Source organism: Hermetia illucens, chromosome 3 (genome assembly GCF_905115235.1).
Source record: "Hermetia illucens chromosome 3, iHerIll2.2.curated.20191125, whole genome shotgun sequence".
NCBI classification, from domain to species: Eukaryota; Metazoa; Arthropoda; class Insecta; order Diptera; family Stratiomyidae; genus Hermetia; species Hermetia illucens.
The window spans coordinates 79,059,205-79,081,428 of NC_051851.1; the positions used below are offsets into that span (position 1 = coordinate 79,059,205).

At 40.4% G+C, this 22,224-nt stretch overlaps 1 protein-coding gene across 1 annotated transcript in view; it reads left to right on the top strand.

The window, feature by feature from the left end:
* LOC119652049 (transmembrane protease serine 11B) overlaps positions 1–22,224 on the top strand; it is a 157,576-nt gene that overhangs the window by 96,271 nt on the left and 39,081 nt on the right. The window contains exon 3 of the mRNA XM_038055985.1: positions 17,807–18,787. Within this exon, the coding sequence (XP_037911913.1) occupies positions 17,807–18,787 (981 nt within the window). The remainder of the gene's footprint in view (positions 1–17,806; positions 18,788–22,224) is intronic.

A 22,224-nucleotide genomic window follows, 5' to 3' on the forward strand; every position in this document is an offset into this window, starting at 1 on the left:
GGGCTCTGCTCTTGGTAGTCTCTACGTAGGCACATTCTGTGATCCGCTGCCGACTGTTAATCCTGGAAAGCCAAGGAGGATTTGAGGCGCCTATAATAAGACTCCACCGCAAGAGCTCATATGCCAAACGAATGTAAATGTATACAAGAATACGGCGGTCTGTACGGGGCACTGGCTTATAGGTTCTTCTTTTGTGATTGCACAGCTCTAGCTTTAGTCAGGTTACAGACACTAAGTAAACATTCTTTGAGGAACTCACAGAGGTGGGGAGGTTTATGATTAATATTTGATTTTATTTTGAAAATTTACACATTGATTATGAGGGTCATAAAAGTGTAGTAGTTTAAATAAATATTGGATGGTAAATAACTTTTGTAATTTCATTTTATTTTGTTTTATTTCAGTTTGTCCTTAAGTGTTAGCAATTACTCCACTTTCCCCTACTTCTTAATCATGGCTGCCGATAGCGGGTTTTTAAAATTTAGAAGTTAATCGGTTCTGCTGATATTAATCGATACTTAGTTTCTTTGCGTTTTTCGTTTTATCTGAATTGTTAATTATTAAGCTGGAACGAAAGAGTCTCTAGATATTTTTTCATTGCTCCTTATTTTCCTTTTCCTGATATGTTTTCGTTGTGTTTTAGAGCTTCAGGTTTTCCTTCCTTTGCTTTTAGTGTGATGTTTTTCATACTTTGTGTGATGCTTTTGATCGATGGTGGTGATCTTGCAACCTTCGGAAAGGTCTAATTCTACTAAAAGGATCGATCAAATGCATTAAAAGGTTCTCTCAAGTTGTCGTGTGGCGGTTATCTAGGGCTACCGCTGGAAGATGTGAGTTCGACTTGATTCAGCCATGGATTAGGATCGTTACCGGCCTTTGCTGAGTTAATCGCGACCAGGAACTTTACTTTGTGGAGCTGAGCACATTCACTCCATTTTAAGCATGAAGATTTGTATTATGTGTGTGGCACGTGGGAGGCATTTGTCGTGAAAACGTTACCCTTACCAGAAACTGACCAGCAAACAACCACTCATGACCAATTGTACAGGGAGCGCTTAGGGGGCTTCGCCTTCTATTTGACGAAAACTATTTTAAGGATTCCTATCCTTTTTTTACTTTTTAAAATAAAAATTATTATAAAAAATTTAAATAGAATAAAAAGAGGAAACTCTTTTTTGAAAAGTTTTAGTGTCGAATCGTGGGTGGGAATTTCAAAAAAATTCTTCCAAGAGAAATCCGATAAACCGATTTCAAAGGCGGTATTCCTTGAAGTGGTATGTATTATATTACACATTTATTGGGTGACGGAATAAACCTTGGCAAACAATATAACTTTATGAAAAAAGTCACCTGAGTAAGATGAATTCCAAGTAGAAACAATGGAGCGATAAACATCGAATGATTTATTAACCAAACTTGCCGCTGGTGTGTGTATAAATATTCTTTGTTTTAAAGTGAGTTAATAAATTATGTCCTTGGCAGACATGATTTATTTATTTATGAAAATTCATCAATAGAATTTATATACATACATATGTTGGCGGTCCAATTACTTTTAGATTATTCGAAGAAGTGAAAGAACATCTAATCAAAGTCTTTGCCTTAATATCTGAACAAAATCGGAGCGACATTGAAACTGGCCATGAACAATTGGCATCCAAAGAATTTCATAAAGTTATTTCCAAAGTCTGGTAATAAAAATTCCAACAAAATCAAATGTGTCTGGTGAACTTTCGGATGTATCTTGAAGTAGATGTCCTTTCGGGTAAAGTGTGTAATTCGATATATTATCAATTAAAAGGGCAATCAAATTCGAAGAGTCAAGCGTTCGAAGTTATATCTTTATTCTTGACGCCCAGTCAATAGTCTTTGTCAAACGAAATTATGGGCGTTTTACCTAAAATGCTGACATTGACATTGAACTAGAAAATCACTTTGACTCCTTACCTTGATTCACCTGTCCATATTACATAAGAAATATTTTCAACTTACCCTGAATGTGTACATGGCAAAAAGACAACTCTGACAAACAGTTTTACTGGTTGAAAAGCCACCACCCTCTTCATCAATTATCGTTCGAATTTCTCTTTAGTTCCTGACTTTTATAATTCACCAACGAAATTCGAGTGAAACAAATTGGATATTGTTTTTACATCTTTTGAGCTTTTGTTTAAATTTCAGTATATATATTTTATTGGATTCCCATATAATGATGATCATAAATTAGCACTTACGAACGCTATAAACATTTTAAATACCAACTCTTGGGATATTCTTGGTCAATAAATTCTTTCATTGTTTTTCAAAGATGTCCACCGCCTTGATCGTTTATCCAAGCAGACTGGTCAATAAAAAATAATTCCAAAATATTCCCTCAATTCATTAAGTTTTGAAATTAAAACTGAAAAAAATAATAGGTGAGAGGTCGGTCAAAATGAAAGAACTCTGGGAGAGCATGTGCAAATTCGAAATTAGTTAGCAATAATTATTACTGGTGTTTTCCTCATTTCTCGCTTCTTCGAAATTTATAGAATACATACAAGTATTTTTGGGTGCCGGCATGGAAACCTTTTGAGCAAACCGGAACCTGGATAAGACGGGAAAATGTGGTCAAATGTTATATTTTAGTTTGTATGAAAGAAAACTATTAAAAGGAAAGGTTTCCGATTAAACTATAGATTTTTTTTTATGTTGAGGTAGCAAACACGTGTTTCGGACAAAACATGTGCCCTTCTTCAGTGCTTATTTTCTAATGATTTGTTTTACTTAACTCTATGCCTTATATACAGCTCAACCCCCCCCCCCCCCCCCCCCAAATTAGACCAACTAACATGATAACTAATACTTAATTAACTAATTTGTCTGAAATTGTAACACCCCCTTAATTCATCATCATCATCAACGGCGCAACAATCGGTATCCGGTCTAGGCCTGCCTTAATAAGGAACTCCAGACATCCCGGTTTTGCGCCGAGGTCCACCAATTCGATATCCTTAAAAGCTGTCTGGCGTCCTGACCTACGCCATCGCTCCATCTTAGGCAGGGTCTGCCTCGTCTTCTCTTTCTACCATAGATATTTCCCTTATAGACTTTCCGGGTGGGATCATCCTCATCCATACGGATTAAGTGACCCGCCCACCGTAACCTATTGAGCCGGATTTTATCCACAACCGGACGGTCATGGTATCGCTCATAGATTTCGTCATTGTATAGGTTACGGAATCGTCCATCCTCATGTAGGGGGCCAAAAATTCTTCGGAGGATTCTTCCCCCGAACGCGGCCAAGAGTTTGCACTTTTTCTTGATAAGAACCCAAATTTTCGAGGAATACATGAGGACTGGCAAGATCATAGCTTTGTACAGTAAGAGATTTGACCCTATGGTGAGACGTTTCGAGCGGAACAGTCTTTGTATGCTGAAATAGGCTCTGTTGGCTGACAACAACCGTGCGTGGATTTCATCATCGTAGTTTCCGAGAGTTTCCGCGTTCAGCGCCATCTACCCGTCCGCATCCGCAACATCCGAAATAAATTTCGAATGCTGCAGATCCTGCCGCGCCACAGATGTTATCGGTTGTGATTTTCGATCCTAGATAGGAGAAATTGTCAACGGCCTAAAAGTTGTATTCTCCTATTCTTATTCTTCTTCGTGTTTGACCAGTGTGGTTTGATGTTGTTGGTTGATTCGTCTTTGGTGCTGACGTTGCCACCATATATTTTGTCTTGCCTTCATTGATGTGCAGCCCAAGATCTCGCGCCGCCTGCTCGATCTGGATGAAGGCAGTTTGTACGTCTCGGGTGGTTCTTCCCATGATCTCGATATCGTCAGCATAGGCCAGTAGCACGGATCACTTTCTCCAGGGCCAGGTTAAATAGGGCGCATGATAGCACATCCCCTTGTCGTAGACCGTTGTTGATGTCGAATGGTCTTGATAGTGATCCTGCTGCTTTTATTTGGCCTCGCACTTTGGTCAGGGTCAGCCTAGTCAGTCTTATTAATTTCGTCGAGATACCGAATTTTCTCATGGTCGTGTGCAGTTTTACCCTGTCTATGCTATCATAGGCGGCTTTAAAGTCGATGAACAGATGGTACAACTGTTGTCCATATTCCAAAAGTTTTTTCATCGCTTGCCGCAGAGAGAAAATCTGATCTGTTGCTGATTTGCCTGGAGTGAAACCTCTTTGGTATTGGCCAACGATGTTCTGGGCGTATGGGGCTATCCGGCCTAGCAAGATAGTAGAGAATATCTTATAGATGGTACTCTGCAACGTGATACCTCTATAATTGCTGCACTGTGTGATATCTCCCTTTTTATGTATGAGACAGATAATGCCTCGTTGCCAATCGTCAGGCATTGATTCGATGTCCCATACCTTGAGCACAAGTTGATGAACCACGTGGTGTAACTGGTCGCCTCCATATTTATCCAATTCGGCTGTAATTCCATCGGCTCCTGGCGACTTATGATTTTTTAGCCGATGAATTGCACGGACCGTTTCTCCTAAACTTGGTGGTGGCAGTATTTGTTCGTCGTCTTCAGTTGTCGGGACCTCCAACTCGCCCAGGTTCTGGTTGTTCAGTAGCTCATCAAAGTACTCAACCCATCGCTCTAATATGCCCATTCTGCCGGAAATCAGATTTCCCTCTTTGTCTCGGCAGGATGAGCATCGAGGTGTATAAGGCTTCATCCTGCTGACTTGCTGGTAAAACTTGCGCGCCTGGTGCGGTTGCTCTCTGTACTTTTCTAGTTCACAGACTTGTTGGTTCTCCCAGGCTTCCTTTTTCCGTCTGTGAAGTCGCTTCTCCGCTCGACGGAGTTCGTGATAAGTCTCTGCGCGTGCCCCCGTTCTTTGATAATGCAACATTACTCGGTATGCGGCATTCTTCCGTTCCGTTGGTAGCTTACATTCATCGTCAAACCAGCCGTTCCGACTCCTTTTGCGGCTGGGACCAAGTATGTTTGTGGCCGCGTCCATGATAAGGTTCTTCAGGTGATTGTGAAGATCATTTGGTGATGCTTCATCTGCAGGTCCTCTGTTGGCTGTAGTTATTGCGGGATCCATTTCCCTCTTATAGGTGTCGCGGAGGGTTGTGTTGCGGATGGCTTCAGTGTTCACTCTCACCTGATTGTCAGAGGGGATTCTAGGTGGTATTGTTATTCGAACTCGGATCACCATGCCAACGAGATAGTGATCCGAGTCTATATTGGCCCCCCTATATGTTCTGACATTTATCAAGGCTGAGAGGTGGCGGCGTTCGATCAACACGTGGTCAATTTGGTTGAAAGTGGTTCCGTCTGGAGAGGCCCACGTATGTTTGTGGACCGCTTTCCGCGCAAACCAGGTACTTCCAACAACCATTTCGTGTGACCCTGCTAATTGAATAATCCGTAGTCCTTTATCATTTGTTATTCCGTGTAAGCTATGGGAGCCAACGTATCGCCTGAATACGGGCTCTTTCCCTACTTGGCTGTTAAAATCCCCAAGTATGATTTTGATATCATATCTGGGACAGGCTTCGAGGGTTCGTTCTACTGCCTCGTAGAAAGTATCCTTCTCCGACTCTGCAGTCTCCTCTGTAGGGGCGTGAACGGTGATGAGGATTATATTTCTAAACTTGCCTCGCAAGCGCAGTGTGCATAGCCATTCGCTTATGTTTTCAAAGCCGATAACAGCCGATATATATACATCGCTATACGTTAATAGACAATGTCTGTTTAGGATGAGCATAAAAATTATGCTTTGAATATGAATGAAGGAATCTGTTTCATTTCAAGTTATCTGCGAAAAGAAAAACGTTCATAGGAAGTTGCTCACATACGAGTAGTATTTCGACTTGTTGAATATTTTTTAAAAATCCTAGTTTGCGAACCGTGGTATACTCCACACGTTAACTGTCGTTTATTTTTTCCTTTAAGATGAGCAGGCCGCTCTCTAGCGTGGAATCCGAGAAACAATTTCGTTAGAGATTCCGTTTTACCAAACATAGTTATTTGGTGTATCAAATAAACGGTTTAGACTAGAACTTTCCAAAGTTTCTGTGGCCTTTGATGCAAAATTGGAAGTGTGGGAGCTGGAAAGTGATGACTTCTCTCACGGATCCATTCTCAGAAGCTACTTAACCGAAATATCTGAAAAAAAATTAGGTTCCAAATATCCCCCATAACGATCTTCTTCTTCTCTTTCTTCAGCCTTTGTCCCGTTCATAAGCGGGGTCGGGCCGTCGTGATCTGTTTCGTCATTTGGCTCTATCAAATGCCTGATCTGGGTGCAATCTCGAGGCTTTTATTTCTTTCGGCCTGCCTTTTGGTCGTTTACCATCGACTTCGATATTCGGACCAATCTTGGCAAGTGAATTTTCGTGCACACGAATTGTGTGACCATACCATCGAAGACACCTCTCTCGCAATTTTTCCACGATCAATGCAACCCCATAAAGAAAGCGTTGACCCAGATATTTAAATCGCTCAGTTCTGGGCAGATCACTGCCGCTGGTAGTGATTGTGCCTGCTTCATGGGGATCGGTCGTCAAAAATTCAGTTTTGTTTAGATTCAATTTGAGACCGTGTTGCATGAGGCGACCATTCCATTTTTGGACAAGTTGCTCGAGATCATTTTTGTTATCAGCTGCTAGAAAAACATCATCTGCATAAAGCAGTGTGTAGGGCGCGGGACGTTGGATATCCCGTGTGACGATGTCCATAAAAAGAATAAAGAGGAGTGGTGAGACGGTGCTTCCTTGATGAACACCAACAGAGACACGAAAGGGTTTTGATACACCCGCTACACTTCGAACTTTACTTTTCGGATCGTGGTAAAGCAATTGAACCCGGCACACGAGTTCTTCTGGGACTAAGTGCTATCATAAAGCATCCCAGTTGAGTTCGTGTGGCACACGGTCAAACGCTTTCTCTAGATCCAGAAATGCAATGTAAAGGGGGCGATGCCTCTCACGGTAACGTGTATTGCGTCAGCAATTCCGCAGTTTTTGATAAATCCGGCTTGATTCACGGTTATTTCAACGATTTTGCGAATACGGTTGTGAAAAATGCGTTCAAAAATCTTCATGGTATGGGAAAGTAACCGGATTGGACGGTAATTCGAACATCCTGCTGGACTACTTTTATTTTTCCAATTTGGAACAGTGGTACTTTCTTGCCAGTCAGATGGTGTTCTTCCTGCCTGAATAACCCGATTAAAAAATTCATTGAGTCTCAGTGAGCTCTTCGCATTCCAGAGCTCAGATGCGATATCATCAGGTCCTGTGGTTTTCCCCGATTTCATTCGTTTTATTGCCTCCTCGACTTCAGTTGTGCTGATAGTTAAGCCCTTGAGTGTTTAACATAGGTACCTGTCGTGGAGACTTAATCCTACGGTCCTCTTCAGACACGGATTGATTTTGTGACCACAATCAGAGCCCCGCTAAGACAAGCACCAACGGTACCTGTCTATACCAAATGCATGGCTTAGCATTCATGCTGGTGGATGCAAGAATTACCTAAATCTCTACCTCTACACCACGCCGAGGCACGAAGGTCTCTTCTCGCTTGAGCATAACCACAGTCCCCATGAAACTCCCACTAGGGGCCTACCGCAATTACCGAGCTGTACTCACATACAACGGGAGTTCACCCGAAGTATGAGAGTCCAAGGGCTATCCCGATTCCCATGTTACCAGTATACCCCTGATAAGGTTTCGTGACGAATTTGCCACTTCAGATGAGTCCCCGTGCAGTTTCGGGTCTGATCGTCCTGATTAGGCCTTTGGAGCATTCGCCTACTGCATCACGGCCGGCAAGCCAAAGTGAGTAAAGCGTCTCCCGGTGCCACCACTATGGAAGTTCTCTTTCGCCACTTGATTTTGGTTTGGCCGACAGGTTTGCCGCCCCGTCGTTCTCACTGCCACCTCTGAGCACCTCTGCGCTGACAGGTGGAACTGGTCCAAATGTCGGCAATGATTGTGGAAGTGGAGGATGAGCAAATTCTTCAGTTGAACTCTGCTCGAAGTATTCTCGCCATCTATCTATTGCGGCTCGACGGTTGGTAACCAAAGTCCCGTTCTTGTCATTAACGCAACAGAAGTGTTCGATACCTTGTGTACGTTCGTTACGGCTTTTTGCAAGTTGATATAGATCTCTCTCGCCATCCCGAGTGTCCAGTTTATCGTAAAGATTTTTGTAATGGCTCGTTCTGGTGACAGCGACTGCTTTCTTTGGTTTCCGGTTGATAATTTGCCAATTAGCAAGTGTTTTATCGTCGAGAAATTCATGGTAGAGTCGTTTCTTTTCACGGACTTTCATTTCAACATTATCATTCCAAAGCCAAGTATCTCGGTTGATGTACCGCTTACCCGGCTTGGTGACCAAATTGCGTTCCTCACGCTGTTTTATCGGTGACTTGATTCGCAGGACGGCAATCAACGGCCGATGTTGAGGTGCGATGGTCTCATAGGGAACGGCTTTGCAATCAGTGACAGTGGTAAAATGTCGGCGTCTTATGAGAATTTGGTCTATTTGCGTTTTACTGTTCCCACTATAAAATATAGGAAGATGAGACATTCATTTGATGAACCATGTTGCCTACACCTTTTCACCTACATGACCATTAAGGTCGCCGGCAATGATTATACATATAATCGTCAGCAGGCACGTGACACGTCTTGTCATCGAGAAGTTTCCAGAAGGCATCTTTCTCAGCATCAGGTCGACCTGTCTGTGGTGCGTACGCGGTGAAGAAGTGAATAGTGCGATCAGCTGATATAATGGTGAGCTTCATCACCCGATGATCAAATCGTTTGACTTCTTTAATGGCATCACGGAAACCCTCTGAGATGGCAATGCCAACACTATATTGAGTGTGTGGGTTACCAAAATAGAGAAGTTTGTAACCATTTTTATCGCGTTCGCGTTCAATGTCGCAGCTTTTGGCACCAGGCCATCGGGTTTCTTGCAGAGCGCAGATATCAATGCACCTTTTCCGAAGGGCTCTTGCGAGTTCCTCGGTCTTCCCAGTTAGGGTAGCAACATTTAGCGTGCTGACACATATTTGTTTTGTTGGTTGTGTTCGGACTAACTTGCTTAAGTCCTGACGCCGTCCATGCCTCAAGAACCCTTGCCCATTTCTCGACAGGACCGGGGCCCGCCCTGCCGCGTCAACTGAGGTGGATGCCCTAGCATTTCTCCGAGGCTTGTGACTCAATCCGATCATCATGTTTGTAACGACATTGTATGCATTTCCTTGGTCGGCCTGTCGAGGGAACTATACTCTATTTATCTCTTTCCCTGATCTCAGCATTTTATTTTTGTTTTACTGAGGATAGTACAGAGTACGTTGCCTCAAACCCTCCTCCTTTACCAGAGCAATAGTATATACCATGGTGTTTGGTGAAAATCGTGCTATTACTGCCAGAATTATAATAGGTGAAAGTTATAGCTTGTGTGCAAATTTTCTGACTATAAGACTTTGATTGTCTGTGCCACATTAAAGTAAATAGTGTGACATATTATATGCATATATTATGAGCTAGATATAATTGGGACAAATACCCACATGAACACTTTTATATTCGCAAGAAATACACAAAAACTTTCATATTTGACTTCAGGTTTTTAACTTGTATCTGTTTTAGGTGCACTTCTACATTTGGTAATAATGTTCTACTCGTAATGTGAAGCGGGTGAAGTTGACTATTATAGAGCACTTTATAGAGCCACTTATTTGTTTAAATACCTCTTGAAAGATAATACACAATTAAATTATTTACTAAGTACAAGTGGAACGACCATGCATTCAACGTTCCTCACATAAGAAATCCCAAAACCTTTCATACCTGGAGTGTCCAGCTTCTGGTTTTTAGACTTGCATTCAATTTTTATATAGTCTCCCGCCCATCTGCCTCGAAAATCTTGCTTATTACAAGAATGATTTCTTCTGTAATGGAATTTTGAGGTTTTTACTCTATTTTGTTGACTGAAAGTTATTCAAAATAATGGATCTTATATGCAAAACACCTGACGGGGCTTCACACTTTTTTTCCTTAGTTAAAATGTACATTATAACTGGTTTTTCATCGACCCATATTATAGGTCTAGCGTACGATCTCACTAAATGGAAATGAAACTAATTTATTAAGAATATTTTAACTGGAATTGCCACCAAATTTCCAAGAATAGCGAGTCATATTAGCAGAACTCCCGGGGGATTTTCGAGCCATGACTAAACTATAAATTCAACCTGCTTCCAAGCATAATTAATTCACAATTTTGATAGAGAGATGATTACAAGATGGAGAGATCTAACTTATTACAAATATATCAATAGCTGATTAGGACAAGCCGCTTAAATCAGTAAGAATAATAGATCATTTAGCCAAATTTTTCTAGAAGAGAAATGAACAATGATTAAGCAAAATAACACCTTTTTGCGCTTGGTGTATTAATGATACTCCGATTCCATAGCAACAAACGGATTGTAGTCATAGTAGCCGGCTCCAACTACTTTTTATATAATAATAAACTGGTTCCGGCGATTCACACAAGAGTTTAATGAAATATTTCTAATAAGTGTAATAATTTTGGAGTGAAAATCGTTAAGTCAAGCATCTAAATTGGTTCTGTACGTGACTTATGTCTTCCGTGATCTGCTATAATACTTCAAAAGGAAATATGGCTCAAGAGCACTCTAGAGGCACCCAACAATAACTCTTGTGGCAATCCAAACTGTTTTGTTGGTGGTTAGATACCTTTTGTTTTAGTGAGATTGTAAAAAATTCCACACATTCATACCTGATATTCGCTTTCAGCTAAATGAAACACGAAAGAAATATGTCGCTAGAACTCCAAACTATGACTAAGGAACGGAGAAGTAAGTAATGCATCCAATTAACTGTTCAAACTCTTCAAACTAGACCACCAATTTACCGGTATCTGCTACACACTCAGATAGACAATAGTCGTGCGGCCTTGGTTCAGAATGTTAGGTAGTGCTGCTTCAGGAAAATGCTCCTATTTTGTGGATATATTGAAAACTACAATAGATTTATGTGACTAGTTTTGAAATTGGAAGTTTTGCAATTTACACAGAGATCCGTTCTGATCTAATAAGATTAGATGGTGAGGTTCCGCGTTCGCTAAATCATGACTGGTTCTGGTATGTCTAATAGTTTGATATATGAGAGGTTGCATTGCATTCGAGCATATAAAGTGTAACAGCGATCAATGCGGCGAATTCTCGTTGAGTAACTTTAGGTTTACATAAATATTCAAACGTGCAAAAATCTAGTCATGCCAATAAAGATTCTGAATGAGTTTTGCTTTTTAAGTGGAAATCTACTATAATTTGGTGCTAAGCACTCTTGACATTGAAGAGGTGATTAAACTTTGGATAAAAACTGGAAACAACAATTGGAAAGAGGTTCCCTTTCCGGATTAATATTTTCGTATCATTAGAAATATGTATATTGGGTGAAGTGGCGTTAGTAAAAACTTCTTACTCACCTGTGCGGCTTTTATTGATTTCAAATAGTTCTGAACTAAAGCTAAATAAAAGACGAAAAAGGAATTGCAAACTTTAGACATAAAGGGAAAGAAAAACTCATAACATCGTTTAACATGGTCTCATTTTCCTTAACAAAATAGAAAACTCATAATGACTTATTGCGTTGCAATCGTTAATCCATTAAGCCGTTGCGGTGATCATAGCGAAATTGAAAGAAGAGGAAATCTTAATTTTTTATGATGTAAGGGTGCCAGTTCCAGGCATCTAGAAAAAAGCATTAAAGAAAACTGCAAGAACAACATGAAGAACACTATCCGCATTATTAAGTGGAATTTTCAGGATATATCTTGGGAAACCCAGTGAGTTGGAGCTAAAGAATACACTCAAAGTTTTCCCTGTTTGTCATAAGAAATGACTAAAATGTGTGGGCTAGCAACTTGCAAATTTGGAAGCATTATTGCTACCGAAATGTCAATAACGGCACGGATAGGGATTGACCTTACCTAGAAGATCTGTCGAAAACGGATTATGATTTGTTTCTAGAATGCACGCACGTGCCATGACAACGGTAGAGATGGTCCTCAGAATGTACACTCTCTCCTACTTGAGCGGGAGTTTCAACGATATAACCTAGATATTCTGGACCTACGCGAAGTACATAAGATGGCGGAATTGTGGAGTACTCTCCCCTCTATCTCTTGCTATACTTATGGCAATGTACTTTTGTACTCTGGAAAGGCAAGTGGTAGCGGATGCGAATCCGCGGTCGGGTTGTTTCTAACGGCTACCGCAAGGCGCATTGACCTGGGAGCCGATGTCTGACAGACTTCTAACTGCAATATTCCCGTCCAGGTTAAGAAGCGTCATACGTACCAATGGATGGATAATCTGAATGTTATTGGGGAATCTGGCAACGCTTTGCTTGAACATGTGATGGAGAAATACGACCTAGACGACCATAATGATAATGGTGGAGGGTTTGTGGATGCAACTTCCACTGCCTCTTCATTGGTGGCACATTTTTTTAGCACAGAGCTTGATAACAGGTTGGTTTAAACTGGCCGACTCAGTACGACCGCTTCGAGATCAGTATTATGTTTCGGACTTGTCTTCTGGCTGTTCGTAACAAGAAAGACACTGGCATCGACCTCGAAAGGGATTAACATTCAATGGTTGCTAATATTCGGTTGCGTGTTGCGTTCGCTACTTTTCGCAAGGCTGGAGAGCTATTACCTCCCAAGTTTAACATCGACCACATATCTGATCCAGCTATCGTTCGGTAATAAACTAGCTACCTGGCGTCCGATCAGCCGATATACGAAGTAACCCGTCTGAGATTATCAATGAGCATTGGGCTAGAAGTGAAAGGAACGCTCCACCACAGTTCTTAATCGTATCACATACGGGAAGGTTCCTCCTCTTGTGGATGAAACGGCTAGCCACCGTAAAATGCGGATACGGATTGTTTCTCTAAACAGAAGAATAATCATTTTGGCCATCAATGCACTCAAACGCTCAAGTCGCTGTGCTTGATGGTTTCCTCGCAGTTATTTGTCACTGCACCTTTAATTACTGCAAACTTGCTACTTCCACTCGACGAAAATCATGGGAATCCGAGACTTTTCCCAGAGAGTAGAAGAATAGGATTATCGTTAAGATTCTACAGAAGAGGACCCGTTTTGAGTGTGACAATTAGAGTGGTATCTGCGTGCTCCCTCCCTCACCCTACCAATCATTTTGGAATGTTGGCGGAATTTAGATCTTCGCTTATCCGCTCTTCATCGATTTCAAGAAAGCTTTCGATGAACAGGGAGAAAAAACTAATAGTTATTATTAGAGCGACGAATGATGTCACATCTTGTACCGAGATAAAATCTCAAGTACCGTCTACATATTTGTCAAGCTTTAATAAGTAGTCTTAAGCGCAAGCGTGTGGATAGGGTGTTTGACGTGGTTTCTAGCGATTGTTAGCGATCTAGCGCGTCCACACACTTGACAAGCATAAACAAACATTTGTAGCTTAAACGTGTGGACAGGGTTTTTGGTTGAGGTGCGTCTGTTTGCTAGCATTTGTCTCCAATAGAGTGTCGGCTTTATGGCAGAAATCAAAGAGTAGGAGTGTGCGTGCGAGATGAAGAAGCGGAGTGAAATGTAGTGTGTGAGCGAATTTTCCCGCCTTAGAACGAACGACGTTTCTATGAAATTGTGGTTTTTCGGCAGGAAAAAATATTTTTACTGCGCGGAGTCAAAAAACAATACATTGCTTATTTGATTCCATTGCTTATTTGATCATTGAGAATTCCCACTATGGTTCGAATTTTCTTTTTGGTGAGGTTTAAGCAATCCTTTGCGCGCATGGGTTCGTATCCCCCAATAAGCACCATGGGCAGCTCCATCCCTGGTAGGCCCGCCTAGTATAGTTCCCTCAACCGTTCCTCTTCATGTCTTAGTGCCATAGCCACGAAACCGTTTTCGGTTTCACAGAAGGGTTTTGACCCGTGTAAAGGCGTCTCTTCTCCCTCTTTCCGCAATAAAGGAAAATGAAAGTCATTTTCTGCTCCTTTTGGTCTCCGTACCATCGACTGCTGTAAGGTTACTGGATCATATTTATAGAGTTAACCTTCGTCACCGGTAACGATTCTGCCGAAGATACTGGACTGAAAGGAAATATTTTATTTCATTATTTATTTAACTTTTGAGCGTCAGTTAAAATGCGTGCAACCTATCGCGAAGATTTTTTCGTGTATTTCATGATGATCGAATATTCGTGATGCAGACATTTCTTGGAACAATTTGGGATCTTCGTCGTCGTTATTAGGGTCACATTCTGATCAATAGTTGAAGATTTTTGCCAACCTTCACGTGGTTCGTCCTCTAAAGAAGAGTTTCCTGTCTGGAATCTTCCGAACCACTTTAACATAATGAGTCTGCATTCGCCTTATATATGTATATTTTGGCATTCATTAAGGATGCGTTGGCTTTAGCTGACGCCGAAAACCTTGAAAAATAACGCATCGATTTCGGAATGTGTGGAAGTACGGCATCACCAAATGTCTGAAATTTCACATAAAATATTGCTAAATTATGATAAACAATGAATGAAATTGCTCTAATTAAAAATAAAAGTGTCGATCTACCTAACTTTCGTTGTTCTCTCCGTATAAAAATCACATTATAATCCTTTAATATGGTACCTATTAAAGGCTACAAGTTCTTGTTTGAAATCTTAAAAAGTTCAACTGTTTGCATGGACGGAACTCTAGAACTCCACTGGTAACTCTTACATATAAATTATCTCTGTTGCTACAAAAGTATCTCTTCATCTGAGACTAAACAGTCGCATTTTATAGGTGTCAAATGTATTCGCGGTTCTGGTAGATATAAAGGTTGCTTTTCAGGTTATTGCTCGGAAAACCTGCAAATTTTCATCAAAAAATTGGTTGGAGGATGCTCAATTTTAGAAAGCTACTGAACTCGAGATGTTGTGAGAAATAATATTTTGGAGGCCGTGAAATTCAATAGAATAAATGAACGAATGTCTCCTGTTCACCCCTTCCTGGAGTGTAACGGATTCTCGCAGTGTATTTCGGCATCGTTCTTTTTCCTTTACTTGATTTTGAATGAGACTGTTTTTTAGTTTCTTTATCATCACATTTAAAGATGTGCAAGGGCTAGGCTTCCAATAGTGGGACAGCATAAAAATGAACTCAAATATCCAACCTGAAGAAATAAGATTCTACTAATTGAAAGGCTCGATTTCCAATATTAGTACACCATAAGCACGGAACTGTCACTAGCAAAGTAGAAGAAGTGAATGAATCAGAAAGTTAAACTCACTTTCATTCTTTACCTTGAGGATGAAACAGAACCTATTAGACTTGGAGGGAGATCTACAGGAAACAGCTGGATACCAAACGAGTCATCTACAGCAATTCGGACCACGCATTCCAGCGCAAGCTGGCCTTTTTTAATCACCGATTGTTAACCGGTTCCATATCCTCGGAAGGCATGATGGAATAGACCAAATGTATTCAGAATGTCGTGCAATTAAACGGATCACCGATCGGACCATCAGTGTGGTCAACAAACATAAAAGGACTCTTCAATAGGGAGCGCTCAACAGCTCAAAAGCAGAATAGCACTAGAGTTTAAACAAAATCTTTTTTCGTTGAAGGGAAAGTGGGGGAAACATCCAGATCAAGGCTCTCGTGGGATAAACCAAACAGCAAATTGACCCAAATGGCCAAGTCCAGAATATACTAAATTTTCTGCGTACTTCTGACTGAAGAAAAGGAAAGAAGAAACACGTCTCGGAAAGCACCTAAATGTGGCAATGTTAGCGAAAAAGGATCGACAGACTTCAGATCAAAGGTAGCGGAGCACACCGTCCTAGTAAGCCACACTATTTTCAGGGAGGGCGTAAGATTAGTTAAACACATAAGGGATACAAGAAAATTAGACCCCGCCAGAAGTATGGTAATTTACAGAAAGCAAAGTTTATTTCTGGCGAGAGAGTATTCAAGGGAGGTATTAATGTGGATTGTGAGATGAACAAGCTTAAACCTTTTTTTTGTTATTTGCATCCTAACACTGAGGAAGGCGACAAGACGAGGTACACACATTTGTAGAAACAATAAATAACAATAACTTTATTGAAGAAAAGGAAGAGATTCAAGCTGAAGGTTTTCTCCTTTTAACATACCTATTTGTGAAATCCTAGTGTTCAACGAATTGGTGTTAATAGCAGAATGTGCTCACAATCACTTAATATTTGATTTCAGAAGATGATACGATCCTTCTATATGTACTCATACCACATTCGGGACCTACTGAAACTGAAAGTAACTGGGCAGCTCTTTTTTATATAGGTTATCGTCACATGTTAATGCACTACAACCTCCATGCCAACATCAAGTTGATGTTGTTCCGCACTAATATTTTCTCTGTACTACGATGTAGGACCAGTCGGAAGGCGGAAGTAACAGTGGTTACGTTACCCAATAGGAAAGGCGATAACTTCATTGAGGGCTATGACTGAATTCTCTTCAAAACAGGACTACGTGATTATGTTTATACAGGTGATATTCATCTTAAATTTCCAGGATCATCATAGTATCTTTGGTTTAGAAGAAACAAAACATAACAACATACATGATTACCGGAAGCTCACACCTCTGGTATAATACATAATACATTAGACGAACACAAAAATCTTAAGTGAGAAGCTTCTATGCATATTTTTTCATCCGTAAATCCCCTATATTCCTTCATATTACATACACGCATACTACAGACATAGATATTATCCTAGGCAAACAAACTGCCTATTACTGAACACTGTACATACACTTGCACGCATATAAATTGATCATATCCATATTTATATACTATATATACTACCATATGTTTCCGATTTACTTCGTGCACGTATGTATGTATATATATTGAATTCCGCTGGTTAAATGAACAAATATATTAATCTGAAATAGACACTACCGCAAACTTGTTTAGCACGTATATATACCCACATGTACACATATGCCTGCCTGGAGTAATTGATATTGAAATTCAAACGACTAAAACAAAACGTTTCCTTGCGACCCCCATTCATATGAGCTCACTTTGTTGTGTTATTGATATGATGATGACGTCATACACGTTGTAGAATGCACGAAATTCACAAAAAGATGAGAAAGCTTAACCCTCTATAACTTAGTGAATAATAGTTGGATTATCTTTAAACTTGACCAAATTATGCCTTATGTTATCCCTTATGCCAACAGCTTGCACCTCTAGGATGAACTTAAGAGGGGTTGCAGATATTAGAATCGGATGTATTTTGGGCCCTAGTTTTTGTAGAAATGCACCACTGTGTTTTTTTTCCGATTTCTTTGTTGGATAAGTTCTGAGAACGACACCTGCTTCACTTTTTGGAGCACACATTTTGAGGCCTCACATTACCATATTCTATGAAAAAAATTTACTTTATACAAAACCTTAATTTATTCTCATTATTTCAATTATTTTTTTACTCAACATTTCAATTACCAATAACCGTCGCGTAACGTTGTACTTTAGGAACTGGACTGACGCTGAGCGCGAGTCTGCAGCCTCCTTATACCTGAATGGTATGCGAATAATAATTTGCTAGAAAACTAGTTTGCCACTTTTACTGATAATCGAACCATCTTTTATCAAGTATTCTAACTAAATACCGTTCCACAATTTATGCGATTTTAGTTGATGTCATAGATAGTTCCGTAAGTGATTTCCGTCACAATGTTAACTAATGTAATTCTATTTCTTTCTAGTTGTCGCCGCACAAGGATGGCAGGATACTCAGTTCTACCCAGACTACCAAACATTTGATCCTGGGTATCACAGTCCACCCAGCATACAGCAGCAACAGCGACACCAAAGCTATAATTCAGAATCATCGAAATCATCTTATACTCCAATCGCAACCATTTATCAAACTCGACCGCACCGTCAGCAGCAACAGCAAATTCAGCAATGTGAGTGCAAAAGAGTTAAAGACTGTCCTGCAATCTTGGAAAGGATCTATCAATCACAGATCTCAGTGTCAGATTGGCTTCTATCGAATTTACCCGATGAACAGTGCGGCTTTTATCCAAATGAGGCCGTAGTTTGTTGCCCAAAAGCTAGCCCTAAAGTGACAGTGATAAAATCGACCACAGAGAAACCCTGGATTTGGGAAATCACCAAGAATGTCCCAGACGTTCCTTCGAAAACCAGCCACAATAACAATTTCGAGCAAAGTTATGAAAGATGGGATCATACACAATTTAATAAATATATTGCAACCACCGCCTCGCCAGTGAAAGTAATTCGCGGAAAGCCTCATAATTATTATAACAACTTGAAATACAGCGACGACGATTATCATTATAATTTGATCGACTTTGAAGATCCAGATACCCACAAGAACTGCCCACCTAGCTTCAATGACGAGTTCGAAATGCCTTTTTCAGATAAACCAGTCCATTCATCGAAACACAGAAGTCCAATTCCTACCCCGAAACCAAACACCTCCACATCGAACCGTCGTGGTAGTATCAAGCCCCCATCGCGGCGCCGATTTCAAAATCAAGGAACCCAACTGAATCAAGTTAGCGCAGTACAGAACCAAAAAGTCAGTAGTCGACAGCCTGTTAAGAGGTTCGTGAACTCACCCCTGTGCGGAATTTCAGTGAATACGAGAATTGTCGGGGGACGGGAAATCGCTCCAGGACAATTTCCTTGGATGGCACGTCTTGCATATCGAAATCGCAGTAAGTTTGTTGTACTCAATTGGCATTTTGATTTGGAAAAATATCATATCATGCTATGGTATACCCTATATTAGTGTAAAAGTTGATGATTCTAAGATAAATTTAAAGGGGGTTCCCAGGCAATTTTAAAAAATATAATTATAATAAATATAATTATATAAATATGCTATTATTAATTTTATTTAAACAGGGTATTGATACGGAGCGTATTTTGAGGCCTAGATACCATGTGCATGGACCACCATATTTCCTTTCAGATATTTGGGTTGGGTAGTTACTGAAAGCAGGTCCTTGAAGTAACTGACACTTTTCGGATCCTCGAACTTCTCCCGTCTCCAACCAATGTCGAAACTAATACCGGCTTCGAAAAGCACTAATCGAAACCTTTAATTTGACACCCCATAATCGGTAAAAAAATGTTGCATCTCCCTTTGGGACCTTCACTTAAACCAACGTAGAAATATGTTACTCACTTCATGCAAAGGGATTCACAGGTTCCACCTTTCCACCAAATATCGTATCAATAGGAGCAACAGTTTTCGACATAATAATTGTGACAGACGGGCGGATAGACAAGCAGACAGTAAACCGATTTTAATAAGAGTCTATTTTACATAAAACCTTAACAGCACCATTTATGACTGTTTTTTTCTTACAAAAGAAAAAACAAGAACTAAGAACAGATATTTGCGATCTATTTCTGATATAATTGAGACAATTCCGTCACTAGAGACCAAGTCAAATTTGTATCCTAACTAGCCCCAGCTCAGCTCATACTTTTTTACTATTTTTCTTTCCCTTCCAATCCAAGATCGGATCGATGTTATGTTTGACCATATCTGTTCTTAATAGCAGGAGTCTGAGGTTAGCTAAAGTGAACATTTAAGTTGATGACTGTCAACCACCAGGTGGATGGATAAAACCAGCTAAAACAAGTCGGGAAGCCGCAAGTTGAACCCTTCAGCTATAAAAGGCTTTGTGTATTTCTTAATATAGTTTATTGTACTTAGCTCGTAATGTTTATGCAGTCAGTTTAGTCAGACTATTCACGTTAATGTGATACTGATATTCGAATTCTTAGATACCAGTAAATTTGCACCAAAGAGACAACTTTACTTTACTTTAACTTTACTAGTGGTAATAACATTTCCACCAAACTTGGCAGTATTTTGATCTGCAATGTAGGAGGCCAAACATTTCTCAGATAATTCTTCTCTCGAACGCGACCAAGAGTTCCCAATTTTTTTTGTTAAGAAGCAAAGTATCCGAAGAATACATGAGGAGTGGCAAGATCATTGTCTTGTACTGTGAGAGCTTTGACCTTTTGAGACGCTTCCAGCGGAACAGTTTTGTAAGTTGAAACTGGCTCTATTTGCTGCCAACAGACTTGCGCGGATTTAATTGTCGTAGCTGTTATCGGTTGTTATTGTCGACCCTAGTCTTAGAGTTGTAGTCCCTTATCTTTCTTGCTCTTATTCGACCAGTGCGTTTTGATGTTGTTGCTTCTTTGCTTTGTTGTACTGACATTGTCACGATATATTTCGCCTTGCCTTCATTAATATGTATCACAGAATCTCGTGCCGCCTGCTAGACCTAGATGAAGATAGACTGAACATTTCGGGTGGTTCTTCCAAAATGTCAATATCATCAGCATTGACCACCAGTCGGGTGGACTTACCCCTCGCACTTACATCAGCATCGCGGATCACCTATTCCAGGGTCTGGTTGGAGGAGGCATGACACGCCATACCTTTTTCTTAGGGTGTTATTGATATTGGTGTAATCCTGGTGCCTTTACCGCACATTGATTAGGGCTAGCCCTGTCATTCTGATCAGTTGGGAAAAGATACCGAATTACCTCATGGCCGTGTACAGCTTTACCCTGGCTATGCTATCATAGGCAGCCTTAAAGTCGATGATAAGATGGTACAACTGATGTCCATATTCCAACAGTTTCCCACAAAACGTTAAAAGTTACCGTTTTAGCTAGCCAAGCGATTGTTTGTCTCTTTGCTAGCAAATTTAGAAAGGTGAGTTTGATCCTATGATGCTTCGTTCTATTTCAAGTTATTTATAAAAATCGTCCCTCTAAGATTTAGCGCAATCGAGACGTCCACCAAAATTGGCATCGTAACCAAAAATAGAGGCTATTACGCGAAGTCGAACTTCTTGCAACTAGGTTTATAAAAAAATTCCTACGCAGCAACGTGTACGGTAGGAAGGTCGGAATCTAGTGATTTCTTTGAGGTTCTTAAAGAATTAGTAATGTGAACTGTATGGTGTAATTATTATGGCTGCATGATTCCCTATGCTCAATACATGCGGCTCAAAAGCTTTCTCGATTGAGTCTTCGTACAGGAAGGTCAAATCTCCTCGACTTGGCGTAGGTGGTCAGCCTCCGCCATCTGCGGCTACTGAGTACTGCGAGTAGATTCTTGATTCTTGACAGTTACAAGTCAGACGCCGACTGCACCCACCAAGGGACTGTCAAAAGCAGTGCACCGCCTGATTAGTCCGTTAACCCACTGATTTCCATCTATGTTTTTATGGCCGAACTGTACCGCCATTCCTGGACCGCCACACCATCCTGCAAGCTGAAAACCTCGTTTCCTTAAAAAGTCCTCTTGCAGTGGATGTGGCATCTCGTAATTTGTTTGAGGATTGAGGGATCCTAAATCCGAATTCACTTGATGTCAAATGAGGAGCAACCGCGAATTGTATAATGGAGTGTTTAACATATGCGAACCGTTTGGGTCATGCTGCTTTCAAGGCAGAGGTGAGCCAGTGTCTGACAAGCTGCCTCTGCCTTGATAATAAACGATAAAACCCTCTTCGCGTTTTATTACAAAGAAGATATTATAGAAATTCAAAAATGGAACAATTATTGGGAGATAAATACAAACAACCATAAAAAATTTGCAAAAATAAGACTTAAAAAAATAAGACACTAAACACTTAACTGGAATGAGAAATTCGGCAACCACCTCAAATTGTTTAATTTTTTCTTACTTTTTTGCTAACGATGTGATTTTCTCCCTAAAAAGTTAGGCAATTGCCAGAGCGTTAAGTAGAGTAGTCACCCACTAGAAGAGTCAGCCTACTCACAGCTCCCGCATTGTGAATACTATACAACAAAAGCAGGTCCGATGTTATGTTCAATATATTCAAAGGAACGCAATTAATTTATCGAAAAAGTCACTGAATTTCTGCTGCCAACCATTCATCCATTACCTACCGCATTACTTCGTAAAGAATACCTAACGCAGACATTTAATTCGGTATTTCCGAGACTAGAGTTTGTTTTCTGAGGAATAGAAATAGTTTTTAAGTGAAGGCTAAGCTTTTTACTTCCCCCAGTTTCTCTTTCAAGATATGATTGCATTTACTTTGCTTATTGTCCACTTTATATATCTAAATTAATAAAATATACTTTGGTC